This window comes from Parasteatoda tepidariorum, chromosome 9, assembly GCF_982258835.1.
Source record: "Parasteatoda tepidariorum strain Cologne lab strain chromosome 9, Ptep-v5.0, whole genome shotgun sequence".
Classification (NCBI taxonomy): Eukaryota; Metazoa; Arthropoda; class Arachnida; order Araneae; family Theridiidae; genus Parasteatoda; species Parasteatoda tepidariorum.
The window spans coordinates 22,970,067-22,987,917 of record NC_141763.1 but is presented as its reverse complement, the minus strand read 5'-3'; the positions used below and the strand labels follow the sequence as shown (position 1 = coordinate 22,987,917).

The 17,851-nt window shown below is 31.6% G+C and overlaps 1 protein-coding gene across 2 annotated transcripts in view; it reads left to right on the top strand.

Moving 5' to 3' along the window:
* Positions 1-17,851, top strand: part of LOC107438360 (uncharacterized) — a 96,465-nt gene that overhangs the window by 10,166 nt on the left and 68,448 nt on the right. For both annotated transcript variants that reach the window (XM_087151039.1, XM_087151041.1), the window contains exons 4-6: positions 545-718; positions 8,225-8,347; positions 11,724-11,846. In XM_087151039.1, the coding sequence (XP_087007165.1) occupies positions 545-718; positions 8,225-8,347; positions 11,724-11,846 (420 nt within the window). The remainder of the gene's footprint in view (positions 1-544; positions 719-8,224; positions 8,348-11,723; positions 11,847-17,851) is intronic.

The window sequence follows — 17,851 nt, the reverse complement described above, 5'->3', positions numbered from 1 at the left end:
TTAATGATGAAATGTCCCTTGTCGTAATCACCTTTTGAATTTGTCATTCAATGGTTACATTTTGTAAACATCATTGTTAATTTAATGATGAAATATCTCATGTAGTAATCACCTTTTGCATTTGTGACTCAATGGTTACATTTTGTAAATATCATTGTTAATTTAATGATGAAATGTCCCTTGTCGTAATCACCTTTTGAATTTGTCATTCAATGGTTACATTTTGTAAACATCATTGTTAATTTAATGATGAAATATCTCATGTAGTAATCACCTTTTGCATTTGTGACTCAATGGTTACATTTTGTAAATATCATTGTTAATTTAATGATGAAATGTCCCTTGTCGTAATCACCTTTTGAATTTGTCATTCAATGGTTACATTTTGTAAACATCATTGTTAATTTAATGATGAAATGTCCCTTGTAATAGATACCTTTAGCTTTTGAGACTCAATGTCGACTGTTAAAATGAAATTAGTTTATTTCTTCCGATTTGTTTTAAATTCAATCTTGTCTCTCTCTCTCTCTTTCATTCAAAATAGGTCATGATGAAAAAAGTTGTAATATTGATGGGGAGCTATTTCAGAACGGTGAAGAATGGAAACCCAATTCATGTGCCTCATGTATGTGTTCCAATGGACTTGAATTTTGTAGAAAAACACGGAGGAGATGTAGCAACACATGGTTTAGCATGAACATTTCAAAAAGAAAAATAAGTAAATATTTATTCTTTTTATAGTTTAGTATTAGTTGTGCCGACAAATTCAGTCTGGATGCTGGATATTGGGGTTATCTCGGCGTTTGACGCGAAGCGCCACTAACCGATTCATCGATTCTGTTTTGTCGTATTCTAGGAGGTCCTAAATATCTATGAAGTTGTAGTATGTTGTAACGACAAATCCAGTCCTTAAAGAAGTAAATCTTTAGTTTTGAAGTGAAAATCATCTTTGGAATGGGGCGATCCCCTTGAGTAGAGTTTTATGATAAAGTTAATAGTATTTTGATAGTATGCAGTCTGAGCATAAAAAGGCGGTAATTGGGCTGAAATTCGAATTATCACGAATTATATTAATATCGAACAACTTATTGAAATCTGATGTGGTGCATGTTTTTGCGTCGCTATAAAATTTTGTGGTCAATTTAGCTATAAAGCAATTGATATCATCAATGTTTAAGTCTTTTCTGAGTAATCTATTGCTAATCGCCCTTGGGGCGCCAGTCATTGTGCGTAAAAATTTACCTTCAGTTGTAGATAGCTTCTTTTTTAGGTTGTTGCTTATAGTAGTGAGGGCTGGTCAAGCATACGCAAGAATTGGTCGAATCGCTTGTATATAGATAGTTCTTTTATTTCCTAGATTAAGTTTTGAATTCTTATGCAGGAGGACTTTGAGCGCAAAAAACCCTCCTCTGGATCTTTTGATTATGTCGTTTAAGTGAGTACTCCAGCTCAGATTATATGAGATTGTGACGCCGAGGTATTTAACGTGTTTCACTGGTTTGATCTCAGTATTAAAGAGATAGGAGGGGGGGGCATAGGGATGCCCCAGTCGACTAAAAATGCAAAAAGTAGTGACTAGTAAAAAGCAAAAATCTATGAAGAAAGATTCCGTTTAGCAAATTTCTTTATTTTTATTACTGAAAATGGAATCAAAGACTGTTTTTGGTTTAGCTATGAATAATTTCCAATGTAAAGTCATAGTTGCATTTTCGATGAAATACTTAAAATAGATTAAATAAACTACCTGAGTTACTGAGAAAAAAACTACCTGAGTTTCTACCATGAATTGCCAACTTCTGGGCTGCCACGAGCGACTAAATACATGAATTGGGGTGACAAATAAAATTCAAAATTCTATTAAAATAGATTAAAATTTCCAATGTTTCAGAGAATATTTTTAGCTTGCTATAAAAACTATTGGTAAAGAATGTTTTTGTTTTAGAATGAATATTTTAAACTGAAAAAAGTGGTAATAAATAAATAAAAATGAATTGAGTTTCTACCACTTTTTAAAATTTTTAGTCGTCTGCTGCATTCTTGCAGCTTAAAATTGATGCGGATGAATATTTCCGAATGGTAGTGCTTCAATGTATGATTCTTTTTTTAGTAAATTCAATTTATAGGTGTGTTACTCACTACGATTTCTAAATAATTCAAAGACTTACGTTATATGCCACAGTGGAACTGCTAAGCCTTGTTGAGTCTTATAAAGTTGACAAAATTAACTGAAAACCTGCAAATTTTTATAGTTCTTTATTGTTTTTTTAAAAAATATTTTGTCAGGTCCGAAGCATTTGGCATCTCTGCATTTCTTAAATTTTTTAGTTGACAGTGGCATCCTTTTTGAATGCTATAAAGCGCTTTTATTTATTTATTTTTTAGCGAAAGTTAGGGTATTAGATACCTTTAGGTGTATATATTAGATGTACCACTTAGCTCTATTAGGACTGAAAGTCTATACATACCATGACGGAAAAGAGCAAAAAGTGGTACGGAAGGTATTTCATTCTAGTATTTTTTCGAGAAAAAATAAATTTCTGTAACTACCGAGATTTTTTTTAGAATTAAAGCATATATATATAAAACTGCTTCTTCCGCGTATTAATGTTTTTCTTTATTGTAAACAATATTTAGTGATCATTTTATTATCCCTAATTACGTTTTATTAGCGCTTTATTGTTATTAATTAATTGCTAGTGGGCTGCACCCCCTGCTCGCTAACGCTGGCCAGCCCCCGAAAATTGTTACGCAATCTTATATGGTTTGCTTCGCAAACCAAGCTCTCTTCGCTCGCTACTAACTTCTAAGAATTCAAAACAATCATTCAAATCCGTATAAAAACTTTAAAAAAACAACAAAACATCTTTTTTGTAAATACGAAGTCATTAAAATAAATTTGAATTCAAATAAATGTTAACCTATTCAATAAATGTTATCGTTAAACCTATTAGAAATGTGCTATAGTATAATTCGTGATATAATTTAAAAATCGTCAAATAAATTCGTAATATATAAATTCGTGAAAAAAGCGCTTTCGACAAATTACTAAAATAGAGATCTATCGACAAAGACTACTTACTTCTGTCTAGCTTAATAGTATGAGATTGTCGCAGCTGATGCTCTCTGGTTATTTCAGTTTCCGTTTTTAAAAGCGCTATATGTTGAGCCACCTCAACTAGATTTGGCATGGGACATTTTTAGCGGCAATCATTGGTCGATTCGCCGTGTAAGAGAAATAGTAACGGAAACAAAACAAAGCAAACGTTGCCACCAGCGGAAAAGAAATACAGCCAAAAGTTGGGAGCCACCTAAGAGAATTATATATATTAGATTTTCTAATGTATTATTCAATTGTTTATTTTATATAATTTTTATGCTCGCGTAAATTCTCTTACCCCCATTTTCCCCCCACTGTTTAACCAATTTTGACGAATGCATTGTGGGCCAGAAGACTATGATCTTTGGCTAAAAGTAAAAAATTAATTTTTCAACTAAAATATGTGTAGGCCGTTTTAATATATCTTAAATTAAGTATTCATAATCATTCCAAACATTATAATTTACTTTTTGGTCCGACGAGAGTACAATTTAATGAAAAATATGTTAAAAAAATTGTTTTAAATGTAACTTTTAAATTTTCATTTCAGAAATATATATAGAAATTTCACCTTACTGTTACATTTTTATCAGAGTGATTAGTGTTAAATTATAGTACAATTTTTCAATTTGTTGGATTAGTTAATACTCTTGACAAACTTATAGTTTATATCTTATCATTTGACATTTTACAATGTTTGAATGACTTTCGAAAAGTTCCTAAAGGTTCCTCGAGGTAAATAGATAACTTTTTTTTGTCATCTTCTTTGATGTTTCTTCTTTCGAAAAAACCGGCCCCATTTCGCCCGTATTGCAAAGGTGGACTGAATATACAGAAAAACAAAAATTATGTTTTTTTACTTCATGTTTTCGCGTTATTTTGTTATATTACTTCGGAAACATAATTTGCTTTTCATTTTTAACATAAAATTACGAAAATTATTACATTTTCATTGCTATATTTAATTATTTTAACGTACTATATTATTTTTTTATTTTTGCTCGTCATAATTCATCCGCCATTTCCCCCTCCCCCCGTATATTTAGTGTATTTCAACTATGAATTCAATTTACCTGCACATAAAAACCCCTTAATACAAATTTTGAAACAAACTTTATCGAAATACTAATTTTGGCCACGAAACCTTGGATACTAGCCCACTGCAGATTGCCCTACGGACTAGGTACTCTGAAAAATAATGTTTAACCCTTCAATGGGCCCTTTATTTTTGGTAAAGGTAAATTAAAGTAATTTTGGAATTGAAATTGTTTTAAGAACAGTAATTGATATAAAAAAAAAACTCATTTAGTTTATAAAAATGCCTTTTTTTGGTGGTAAATATATTTAACATGACCTATTAGGAACTTACTGACTTTTATTTTTCTTTATTTATAAAATAAATTCCTTAAATGTTACAAACTTCAAAAGGAATTATGTATTTTATAACTTTTATACGTTTTTTAAAAAGTGACAAATGGTTACCAATTTTATTCAAACTCACTTCAAGAAAGCTGAAGTTATTGAAAAATGGAAACCTAAATTAAAAGTGGTAAAACGTGGTGGTAAGTATACTTCCCACGGCCTTCAAAAGGGTTAAATCGGAAAATCGGTCGGAGAATTAAAGTAGATTTTGTTGAATAGTTTGAAGAAGAGAATTGATTTATTCCTTCCGAAAACAAGTTAAAACTGAAATGGTTTTACTACCATCTTTCCCCTCTCGCTTTCACTCATTGATCTATCTGATACTTTTGTTAGAAGTTTGCATATGTACGTAGTTCTTTTGCGCCATGTATTCTGTGTCTCTTCCATCTAAAACATTTTCTTGAGTTAAAGGGTAAATACCTTACCACTTTTTTTATTTTTATAAAAGAATCTTTTGCATTAGTGTAAAAAGTGACGCGTTCTATAGTGGTCAGAACTTTTCGGTAGAACTAATATACTATATTATTTTACAAAAACAATAAAACTTTACTCCTTTAACATCCACCAGCATAATTTTCGTCTAATTTACATTCACCAGCTCAAATTTTCCCATATTTACAAGAATCAAAGCAAAGCTTCATCAGCTCTAATTCCACCGCATTTACTTCCACCATATCAAATTTTGACCCATTTACATCAATCGATCAAATTTCACATCACTTACACCCAACAGTTAAATTTTAGCCCCATTTACAATTAACAGCTCTAAACTGGTTTACTCGTACCTGCTAAATTTTTGCCCCATTCGCAAGTACCAGCTAAAATTTTATTTCATTTAGAGATTCATAAGTACATATTGCATAATGAATGATTCGAATTACTTTTTTTAATTAACCACTAATTAATTTAACCGAACTACTAACTCCACGGGGCTAGATCAGAGATTCCATCTGATCCGCATTCGACAAAAAATTTTTAAAAACGATAGAGATACTACAAACTGAGATTTACAGATTTTCGTTAAATTTCGCCAACTTTCTAAATGGCTCAACACAGGTAACTGTAACAAAGCGGCGTATCACATAAGCCTTTAAATTACTTAATAGTAGTAGAGACAGTTTAAATCGAATTAACTAAACTAATCAACACTGTCCGAATAAAGTTAGCACCTAGTAAACAGACTTTAAATAACAATACCTTTGGGAAAGTGAATGACACTTTCGTAATCTTTCTTCTTTATTTCGCAAAAACTGGGCACCTGAACCGCGCAGCGGCCCCTATCCCATACATCATGAAATATTATATACATTGATTTAAAGACATTTTGATTTTAGCAACAGTATGGTAGCTATTTCTAAAAGCCAAGCATTTTGCTTGATAAATTAAAACATTTTTTACTACAATCAATTTAAAGATGGTTATTATATACAGGCATGATTTGAAAATATACATAGGTACTTATTTACAGACATAATTGGAGATAGATACATTAATCATTATTTGCAACCTTGATCAATGAAAAAGAAACATTGTATTCAAACATAATTAGTGAAATGTGCAATAGCTTGATTTGAAAATGCAGTGTACCTTTTTATGCTAGCTTTTTAAAAAAAGTCAAGCTCTTTGCTTGATAAATTAAAAAAAATTTGTATTACAAAGAAATATGATAATTATATACAGGCATGATTTGAAAAATATACGTTGGTATTTATTTACAAACATTATTGGAGATAGATAAGTTAATCATTATTTGCAAAAGAAACATGAATTCAACCAAATTTGAGAAATGTGTAATAGTAATTAAATGCAGCTTGATATGAATATTATGCATAGAAATATGAAAGGTGAAATGGAAATTAGGCAATTGAAAATTATTGAACGAGATGATACATAGATAAAAACATAAGTCGAGCTGTATAAATCTTTGGTTTTGCCAAACTTTAGTGGCACCATCTGATGTATGCAACTCGAAATTGAATAAACTGAAAACATTCTATATTTGTTAAATAAGCAGTGTGGAAATAAGAAATTAGAGTTCTGTGATTAAAATAAGAGTTCTAACTAAGGCAAGAGATATCACCAGGAGTGGTCTCCCTCATGATCGATTGTAATAGCTGGAACACTTCTTTGTTTTTTAAAAGATCATGAAGTTCTTTGATGATCGTTACCAATCTGTGAGCTTGTCCTGTAGTTGTGAATGGAATGGCACGAGGGCCCCTCCTGGGGGGACGGGCTTTACACCCCGTGTAGTTGGCAGTGTGGGTTTCTCCGCAATTGCAGCACATAGGTGGAGTGTTGATGTCCTTGTGGCACTCGTAAGATCGATGTTCTGCGGCTCATTTAACACATCTTGGAGGTGAATTACATATTTTTTGAGTGTGGCCAAAATTTTGGCAGTTAAAGCACTGAATCGGGCCTCTCTCGCAGCGGAACCTTTCAATTTTGACCGGGACATCACATATGCTGGTGACGGAGAAGATTTGTTGGTTGTTTTCTGTTTCTATAAGAATTGTGAGAAAAAGTGGGAGGAGCCGATAGGCCTCGCCCACTTTTCTCTTAAACTGTATTACTTTTTGGATTGAGATGCCTGCTTTCCCCAATTCATGAGAGATATCTTCTGTGTTTAGTTCAGCTGGGAGTCCACGAATTAAGACTTTAATATGCTTGGTTGTTAGCACTTTTACTGGAGTTGTGGGTGGAGCTGCAGCTTCATTTGAATCCTCTATGGGTGGAGCTAAGCAAGAATCTGGTAGTGGTGAGAAAGTGGCGGTATCTGTAGGTGAAGAATGGCAGCTTGTTGTAGTCATGATTAGATTATCTTCCGTTTTTTGACGTTGGTTTGCGTTTTCTTCTTCTTTTTTCGTTTTTTCGGAGGGGGTTCTGTGTTATTTTTGGTTGAGCTTTCTGAATCAATGGTTGACGCTTTCCCCGTCTGTTCCAAAAGTTGACCGCCTTCATAAATTTCCATGTCAGTGACATCAACTGTTGCAATCGGCATTTCAGGCCTATTTGGCACAGGCATGAGAGACTGCTCCAACTTATTTAATTTCTCAAATAGTTCTTTATTTTTCATTTCATCTTCTTTAATTCTCCTTTCCATGTCTGCAAACTCTTTAGCCATTTTGGTTTCAAAATCCGAGCATTCCTCATCCGTCGTTGAGTCACGTGCATGTCTTTCAGTCAGCCGCTTACCGCCACGTCCATGATGATGATAAGTAGCCATTGTAGCATAGTTGAATTATCAGCTTAATCGGTACGGTTGCGTAAATTGATGACTACAATTTGTAGGCAGAAACCTTTACATAATTTGCAACTACTCAAACTCTCAAATCAATTCAGAATTAGTAAAATCAGACATAATTGCAAGAGAATGAAAAAGGTACGACTCACTCGAAGGAAAAATGGTCAAATGCAGTCAGCAAAATCAAGACATCCACTTCCTCTTCAACACCTCGGGCAACGTCACCGTTCCGTCACTCATCCACGATAAACATCTCTCCAGATCCCTACAGCGATATCCTCTTTTTCACATGTCATGACGACAGCGACCTAAATTTCAGGACCACAGTCTCGGTTAATCACACTTTCGTAATCAGGCAAATAGGTTTTATTTTTCTTAAATTAATTATTTGTAGTGGTAGTCAAAATAATTATAAATTTTTTAAATGAAATGATTAAGTACGAAGTAATTTTTTTAATTTAAAGGTACCAATCCATGTGTCGAAAGTAACGGAGGATGTGAACACTATTGTGAAGCAGAGAACGGTGAAGTAAAATGTTATTGTCACGAAGGATTCGCACTTGACCAGGATGGACGTTCTTGCAATCGTAAGTTTTCTTCATTCTGACGCTTTTTTCCTTAAAGTCTTCTTCTTCTTTAGTTATGCTAGCTGGACACCCAGGTAGCTGATATTATATTATGAGTGTTGGAAACTATTTATCGACGAAAGTTGACTAAAAATACATTTTCCATAAGTCAACTTGGGCAAATATGAAATTTTGCCCACAATAGGATTTGTTAACTAAAAAGTAGAAGATTCACCAAAAAATATTAGCGTATTTTGCACGATGTAAAAGTAGAACTCTATAAAATTCACAGTTTAAAGATACTTCCAATATTTTAGATAAGTAATATATTTTTCAGATCGAAATCTGGAGATGAAATTTATATGATAGGAGATGGACGGCGACGATCTGTAGATTGGAAAGGTACCTGCCTGCGTCAGCTGGCACTAGACCTCTTAATCTGTGAATTCGCCCTAGAGCAACGATGACTAATGGCATAAAAAGTTTAAAGGTGTATTCCACGGAAGGAAATCTGTGGTCGTCTTGATTGGAGAATTTCCAAGTCTAAGTCTTGGGAGCTAGGAGAAGGGATTGGAGTAGTGAAACTAACTCCTCGTCTCTCAAGAGTTCTTGTAATTCCCTGACAATATTCAGGAATCTGGTAGCTGAGCTGGTGGCACTCCGGTGTTGTTTCTTTTTTGGTGCGAATTTTCTCCTAGGCCTGGATGGGCAGCCTGAAAAACAGGATGTGTGATCTTTCTTGCAATTCACACAAGTCGGAGGCTCGTTCAAGGGCTTTGTGCACTGGTAGGAGTAATGCGCTCCTGCGCATTTCATGCACGCTGGCTCATCTGTACAGTCTTTCCGGGTGTGACCAAAACCTTGGCACCTGTTGCACTGGATTGCGTAGCGGCCGCGCCCGGACGGGTGTATTCAGCAGTCGGTTCAGTTTGAAGATTTCCCGGTGCTTTGGAAGGTCGGTCTGGATGACTAGGAAGAGGGGGAGGAGTTTGAATTCCTGGCCACGCCTCTTTCTCATCTGCTCTGTTCTGATTGGTCTAAGACCAATGTCTGAAAGTTCATTTTCGAGATTCACCATCTCGATGTCAATGCTAAGTCCACGTTCGAGGGCTTTGATTTTCCTGCCGGTGGGATCTTTCGGCTCAGGTGAAGTAGCTGCATACCTGCCAACTTTTACGCATTTGGCGTAAAATTTTATTTCTATATTTAAAGCGGTAGTAAAATGCATGCTTTTTATGTATTCTTTGCATTTATAAGCATAATTTAAAATCTTTTTGACTACCACTATTTTCAAAAAAATAAAGCATATATATTAATATGTAATACAGTCCTGACAGTCGCTTTATCTTTTTCAAAACACAACATAAGTTTCTGCCTAAAATTGTAATTTAATTTCTAATTTACTACCACTGGGGAAAATCATCCTCGAATGGATTAAAAGTTGGCAGGTATGTAGCTGGGGTCTCACTCAACAGTTGCCGGGGCTTCAGTAGTGGCTCCTAGCTAAATCAGGTTCCGCTGGTGTTGTGGCGATGATCTCATTCTATCTTGAGTTCAGAACTGGCTGGTGTCGCCGGGTTGACACCGTTCTTCCTTCGTTTTTTCGTTTCTTTCACAGCAGTAGGAGGTTGTTGTGTAGCAGACTCAGGGGTGGAATTTGAGTCTGGCTCATCTGTTACAGGGGTTGAGTCAACCGGAGTTGTTATCTGAATATCCATCTTTAACTCTTCCACTTGAAGTTCCTTTTCTATATCTTTCGAAGTAGGCGGTTCAGGAACAGGAGCAGAATTGGGTTTTGATCTCTCTAAGTCTTTGATGACTTTACTCGAACTCGCAAATAAAGCTTCAAGATTCTTTTGTATCTAACATTTCTTCAGCAGCAATCTGTTCTAGTGTGCGGCAGGGTCGGAAAACCTGCCCTCCGCGGCCAAATCTAATCGAAGCCATTGTAGCAGGAGCTCGGTTATAAAGCAACCTAACTCGATGAGATCCAATGATCGACTGATAGGAGATGGAAGTGCTAATAAAATATTTCAAAGATATACAAAATATTACATGCCGGTAATAAAATATTACAAAGATATACAAAATATTACATGCTGGTAATAAAATATTTTCTACATTATTAGCACTACATTTAATATACACACCAGCGCGAAAATTTTTTTATTACATTTATAAAAAATAGGATTAAAGTTATATAAATGAGTGTTAATTTTTGCAAAAAAAAAAAATAATTTAATTACATATATTTAGCCTCTTTAAAAATACTATACAAACTCACTTTTGGTTTCTTTCATGAAATCAGATTTCATAGTTTACACATATTCTATAAACGTGATCAAAAATAATTTACTCAAAAGCAAATTATTTCACAGCAAATGTTATTTTGACTTGAAATAAAAGAAAAAATTATTATTATTATGTATATTATTATTTTATCAAACAAAATCATTGAGTATTTTAATTTTTATGTTAAATTTTTTACAAAGGATACACATCATCTGAACTATTATTATTTATGTGTGAATCCATTTTAAAAGTCCGATTAGAAAATTTATTTCCTTGTCCATCATATCATATCACATAAACATAATCGGAAGAAATTTTTTTTTATGTTTACTTGATTAACAGATATTTCAGCATGCACATTATATGTTTTTTTTTTCTTTCATTTTTTTATCAGACACTGGAGCACAAGGAATAATGTTCTACCAAATGATTATAATTTTTTCATTAATCATCTACCTACATTCAGTAGAATTATGGAATTTTTATTAGTAAAGAACTTTTTACCGATTTGTATTTCACAAAAGAACTACAAATTGTTTTCGTAATGTAAACTGTTCTCGAATTGTAAATCTTATAAACTATTTTCTTAATTTAAGACTAACAAATTGTTTTTCTAATGTGAGACTTATGAATTGTATTCTTAATGGATGACTTGCAAACTGTTTTCTTTACGCAAGATTTAAAAATTATTTCCCAAATGAAAAAAAATTTTTTTTTTCTAATTTGAACTCTAAATTGTTTTTCTATTGTGAGATTTGAAAAGCATATTTTCCTGATTTATAACTTACGAATTCATAACTTACAAAATAACTACAAATTGTTTTCGTAATGAAGAACTGTTTTCTAATAATAAATCATATAACCTTTTTCCTATTCTAAGACTTACAAATTGTTTTTCTTATGTAAGATTATTTTTTTTACGCAAGATTTAAAATTTTTTTTACAAATATTTCTCTGATATTGAAATTACAAATGGTTTTTCTAATGTAAGACTTGAAAAGCATGTTTTTCTAATTTATAACTTACACATTTTTTAATGTAAGACTGAACATTTGCAAATGGTTTTCATAATGTGAAATTTAAAATTTTTTTTCATAATAATAAGGGTATGATGCCTGTAAAGACGAGAATGGAGGCTGTCAGCACAATTGCCATTTACAGGACAAAGTTGCTCAATGTTCATGTCTCGAAGATTACATTCTTCAGGAAGACGGTAAATCTTGTGATCGTAAGTTAAATTTTTTCATTCTATGAATAATTCATAAATTATCATGCAACGTCAGCTATCCGCAACACCATCTGAGTATTTTAAGACAGTTAACGTACTAAGTGCAAAAAAAAAAAAAAAAAAGACAGAAAATGAACTCTATAAATAACATTGGAGAACAGATTTCTTGCTGCATTGATACAAGTCTTCTTTTGAAAACTATATATATATATATATATATATATATATATATATATATATATATATATATATATATATATATATATATATATATATATATATATATATATATATATGTTACGCTTTGAAAGCCTAAACATTGTAAGTTCGTAGTGTGGCCGGTGCTTCTTGGAAAAGATACAGGAAAATACAGGAATCATAATATAATTTTATTAAAGTAAGGGCCAGAGCCCCAGAATGACAACCTTACATGCTGGTGGATAGGTATAGAATAGGACATTTGACCTTGGAAAGAGGGTTTTTATATCTTTCTGTACAATATATTTAAATGTTAATGGGTCTCAGTAGCGTGGGACTGATCAATTTCCCAAGCTGCTAAAGCCACATCATCACATTTTTTGAGATAATTAGATCAATATTATTACTTTCTTGTGGGAAAGGTTTTTAAACGTTTGCGAGTTAGATAAATGCTCTATTTATTGGATTATATTTAATATATAATTGTTTTAACATTACATAATATTCCCCCCCTCTGAAGAAAGGTCTGATCAATATGCTAGCCTATTGGTCAGAACTTCCCCTTCACGCGATTTCAAATTAAAATTTGTTATTTTTGGTATATTGTCCAATATTATACATTTATAAGTAGAGAATTACAACAATAACATTTATATAAAAGTAACTAAATATTTCTGCATAACTTTGAATAACAATAATTAATAACTTTATAATAATTAATAATGATTATGTACATTTTTCCTTTTCCTGTTGAAAAGAATAAGAAATATCAAAACAACTCTAGAATATCTAAAACAAAATATACCATGACATATCTAAAATAAAAATAAATCAAACCAAACTTTCACAACTTGTGAAAAGTTCTTCTCTTGAAATAAACTGGATCCATTGTTCAGATGTATAGTTTGCTAAACTTATTGAATTATTCGTCCATGTAAGAAGAGGAAAAGAATGTTAGCAGTCTTTATCATCATTGTTTCATTCTTAAAACAATTATTATTCATGAAGTCATTTAAATTCACTCATCATTTACATGGTTTTTACTTATGATCCCATTAATTATTATGTGTTTTCACAAATATTGTGTAGCATTATTCACAACATATGACATACACTTGAAGAAATCAATACAAATAAAATAATACAAATAATATAAGTAATCTAATTTAATATGCTTACTTTTCCACATAATATTTATACTTCTATGGCATAAAAATTTACATACAAAGTGCATAATAAATCTTTGTTGAAAATGATATGCTTTATTCCAAAATAATAAAAATATATGCGTTATCTATTGATAACGATTGATAGTCTAAGTTGGGTAAAATATTCCAAACTAGACGGAAAAAAAAATAGGGTTTTAAGTTTGTTTACTCATTGCTTGATCCTTATTTGAGGAGAAAACATCAGTAAAGAAACATTCTATGTGAGGAGTCCCACGGTTTAAAAAACCATTTCTATATATTTCATTTGCAAAAATAAATTTAGGAAATTTACCTACATTTTCCGAAGTAACTCTCAAACATCGTGTAATAAAAAAAAATTCAGACATAGATGCCTTAAAAAAATAACGGGACTCCAAAAATAGAGGCAGAAAATAAAAATGAAAAACATATGAAAATACCAGCATTGAAAAGCTATTGTGAATTTTTTACATACAATTGAAACTGTTGACTTGGATAAAATTTCCTTAATTTGTTTACATGTACTATTTCTGATTCTTTCTTAGTGAGAAAATTAGGTTTATCAATTTCAAATGACACCTCAGATAATTTCTTTAAAATTTTGTATGGACCAGAATATGGTGAACTTAATTTCCTTGTGTTAGGATAATGGAATTCTTCGTAAATTACTAAATCATTAACTTTAAAATTAGGTTCCAAAAAATGAGTGTCATAACGAATTTTGGTTTTCTTAAAAAACTCTTGGGTATTTTGAACAGCTATTTTTCTTGCTTCATCAACTGGAGGATAAATATTTTGATTTACAAGAGAATCACAAGGTAATTTTCCATACATTAAATAAGCAGGAGGAAATTGTGTTACAGAATGAGGGGTGTAATTATATTCATGTGTTACTTCTTCTAATAACTTTGTCCACGGAATTTTTTTACAGTTTTCGTTGATTTTACATCTTAACCTAGAGATTATTGTCGCATTAGATTTTTCAACTTTTCCATTTGTTTGCGGATGATGAGCTGAAGTCAATAATTGTTTAACATTATAGTTTCTAAGAAATCTTCTAAATCTAGATGCTGTAAATGCAGCATTACGATCACTTAAAATTTTATCTGGAACTTGAATTTGAAAAATTTGTTTTAAGCAATTTGTATATGTTTCAGTTGTTACACTTTTTGAAGGAAAAATCCAAAGATATCGAGTAGCATGATCAATAACTAAATGCAAATATTTTTTAGTTGAGTTGTAATAGTTGAGCCCTCCGACAGTATCAATTGATAAAATTTCAAATGGTTGCTCTGTAGGGGGCATACTTTGTAACAACCCAAATCTTTTTTGGTGAGATTTTTTGTTAATTTGGCAAGTTTCACAACATTTAACATAGTTAGAGATATCAATTATTATATTAGGCCAATAGTAGAAGGGTGAGATTAAAGCAATCATTTTTTTAATACCAACATGACCAAATTGAAAATGAGTTTTTTCTAATATTTTTGTTCTTAAAGAAAATGGTATTACTATTTTATGCAAACCTTTTTTCTTAATCGTTAACAAATCATTAATTGTTATGAATTTAGGATTACTTAAATTTTCATTTAGTTGTGCTTCTTTAATTTCATCATGAGTCACAACTGGATTATTATCAAATAAACTAAAAAATACAGAATATCTAGAAAGCATATCAGCTTCATGATTATTTTGACCCCTAATATATTTCACTTCACAATCATACATTGATAGTTTTAAAGACCATCTAAAAAGTCTACCTGTAGGATTTTTTATTTTCTTTAACCAAGTCAACGCTGAATGATCACTATAAATGATAAATTTATTTCCATGCAAATAACAGTGATATTTATCTAAAGCATTAATTATAGCTAAACATTCCAATTCAGTAATAGAATAATTTCTTTCATGTTGAGATAAACATCTGGAGTGAAAAGCTATTGGATGCAATGAGCCATCGGGATGTTTTTGTTTTAAAACAGCAGCAATTGCTTCTTTTGAGGCATCAACAAACAAATGACATGGATAATTAGGATTATACAAAGTTAAAACAGGTTTAGAAATTAAAGACGATTTTAATTGATTAAATGAGGTATTGCATTCTACTGTCCAATTCCATTTAACATTTTTCTTAAGAAGATTATTAAGTGGCAATCTAAGTTCTGCATAATTCTTAATAAATTTATGGTATACATTAATACTACCAAGAAATCGTTGTAACTCTTTAACATTTTTTGGAGGTTTTAACTGTCTAATAGTTTCAATATTAGCATTTGCAGGTGAATATTGACCTTGTTCTATTTCATATCCTAAAAATTTTATTTTAGTTTTAGCAAATTGACATTTTGAAAATTTAAGTTTTAAATTTTCAGTTTCACATATTTTAAAAATTTTCTCTAAATGATCTAAATGTTCTAAATAGTTATCAGAATATATGATAATATCATCAAAATAGTTTAAAGCAAAATCAACTTTATGTTTCTGTAAAATTTGACGAATAGCTCTTTGAAAAATAGCGGGTGAATTTTTCCAACCAAACGGTAAACGTAAAAATTCATAAAGGCCAAAATTGGTTGTAAATGCTAATTTTTCAGTATCATTTGGATCTATTGTTAAATTCCAGTAACCACATTTTAAATCTATAGTTGAAAAATATTTAGCATTAGACAATTTATCAATTAAATCATCAATTCTAGGTACAGGTTCAGAGTCAGTTTTGGTTATCTGATTAAGTTTTCTAAAATCTACACACAATCTGGTTTTATTACCTTCATCTTTTTTATAAACAAGAGTAACTGGGGAAGAGTATGGACTATAGGAGGGTTTAATTATGTTAGCTTGTAATAAATTATCTATTTGATTTTTAATTTCTGCATTATCTTTAACAGATGCTCGATATGGACGCAATGATATGGGCAGTTCAGAAGTTAACTTTACTTTAACAGGTTGAAGATTTAAGTTGCCAATATCAAAATTATTTTTGGAAAATACATGATCATAACTAGATAAAAGATAATTTAACTTTACCCTATCCTCTTCAGAAGTTACAGGTATTTTATCCTGAAATTCTGAGGGTGGGTTGAGCCTATGCTCCTGAATATTTAAACTATTGACATTTCTTTCATCATAAAAATTATTAGTTTCTATATTTCTAGTATTAACACAATCATTTACATTACAATTCACATTTTTAAGAACAATTTTTTGTTTATTGTTGTAAAATATATTAGCATGATATTTATTTTTAGCACTATAATAATTATTAGACTGAGAAAATTTATCATATGTAACATCTTTAAATTTTTGAAAAACTCTAAAATTTTCAAAATCAATATGTAACTTAAATAATGAAATTTCATTAAGACCAAGTATTGCATAATTAAGAGGGGTGTCTATAAAGGCGCATGTTATTACTTTTGTAATGTTTCCTATTTTAACACTTACCTTTTGGAGGTTTCCTTTGATATTTCCTTGAAATTGCGAAATTAAAATCCTAGTAGAGTTCAAATGTTTTTTTGATTGTCGTATAAAATGTTTTGGAATTATAGTGATGTTGGATCCTGTGTCCAATATAGTTAGTAAGTTCTTATTGTTTACTCGCGATGTCACACATAAATAGTCATTTGATGGTCAGCTGTTGTTATTGCTGTGCTGCGGAGGCTGGGAATCATGCTGAGGTACATCATAGCGATTAAGAGAATTCACAAACCTTGGCTGCTGCATTCTGTACTGATTTTGGGGAATCCACTGCCTTGGCTGCTCCATTCTGTACCGATGCTGGGGAATCCACTGCCTTGGTTGCTCATAGTATCTTGGATTATCATTCCAATTGTGTCGTTGGGGAGTAGGTCTATTGATGGCACTCTTTTCATTTTTTTCTAACTTTGAACACAACTTAATTAGTTCTTCAACAGTAGAAGGAGATGCTATACTCAGAAAATTACGAAATTTTTCTGGTACGTCAGCTTTGATGGATTCTAGCAACAGCTCCTCGTCTATGCTTAGATCCTTCGACGCTCTCCACTTCTCTGTAGCATATTCAGAAAATGTCTTTTTTGGAGATGGCCTCATAGATAGAAAAAGTTCATACTTATCTTCTCTAGAAAGAGAAAATTTTTCTTGTAGTTTTTCCTCGAGTTCAGTCCATTTTTCAATTTCTATGCATTCATTAATGTAGAAGGTAAATAAGTCTCTTTTCAGGTATTCAGATATGTTATTTATTTTCCAGTTTTCTTCCAAATGTAGGATTTCGCATTTTTTATTGAAATACTTGATCCAGTTGGGAAAATTATTTTTATCCTCACACGGAGAAATATTAACGCGTGCTGGAGCATCCACCTGTTTTTCTTCTGAATCAGACATTATTCTTTTAATTTTTCTGTTTCTTAATTCCAAAGTCATCAAAATAAAGTTCTAATCGGTGATTAAAGCGAGAAGAAGACAAAACAAAGAGAGAAATAACAGTCCTCGTTCTTCTTAACCACACCCACGCATTCGAATTTCTAATCCAAGGTTACGAATCATTTTAGAAGCGAAAGTCGATTATCAAAAGATGTATTCCATTGTTAAATTAAATAGCATTTTCAGTTTTCAATAATAATTTTTCGCGACAGGAAACTA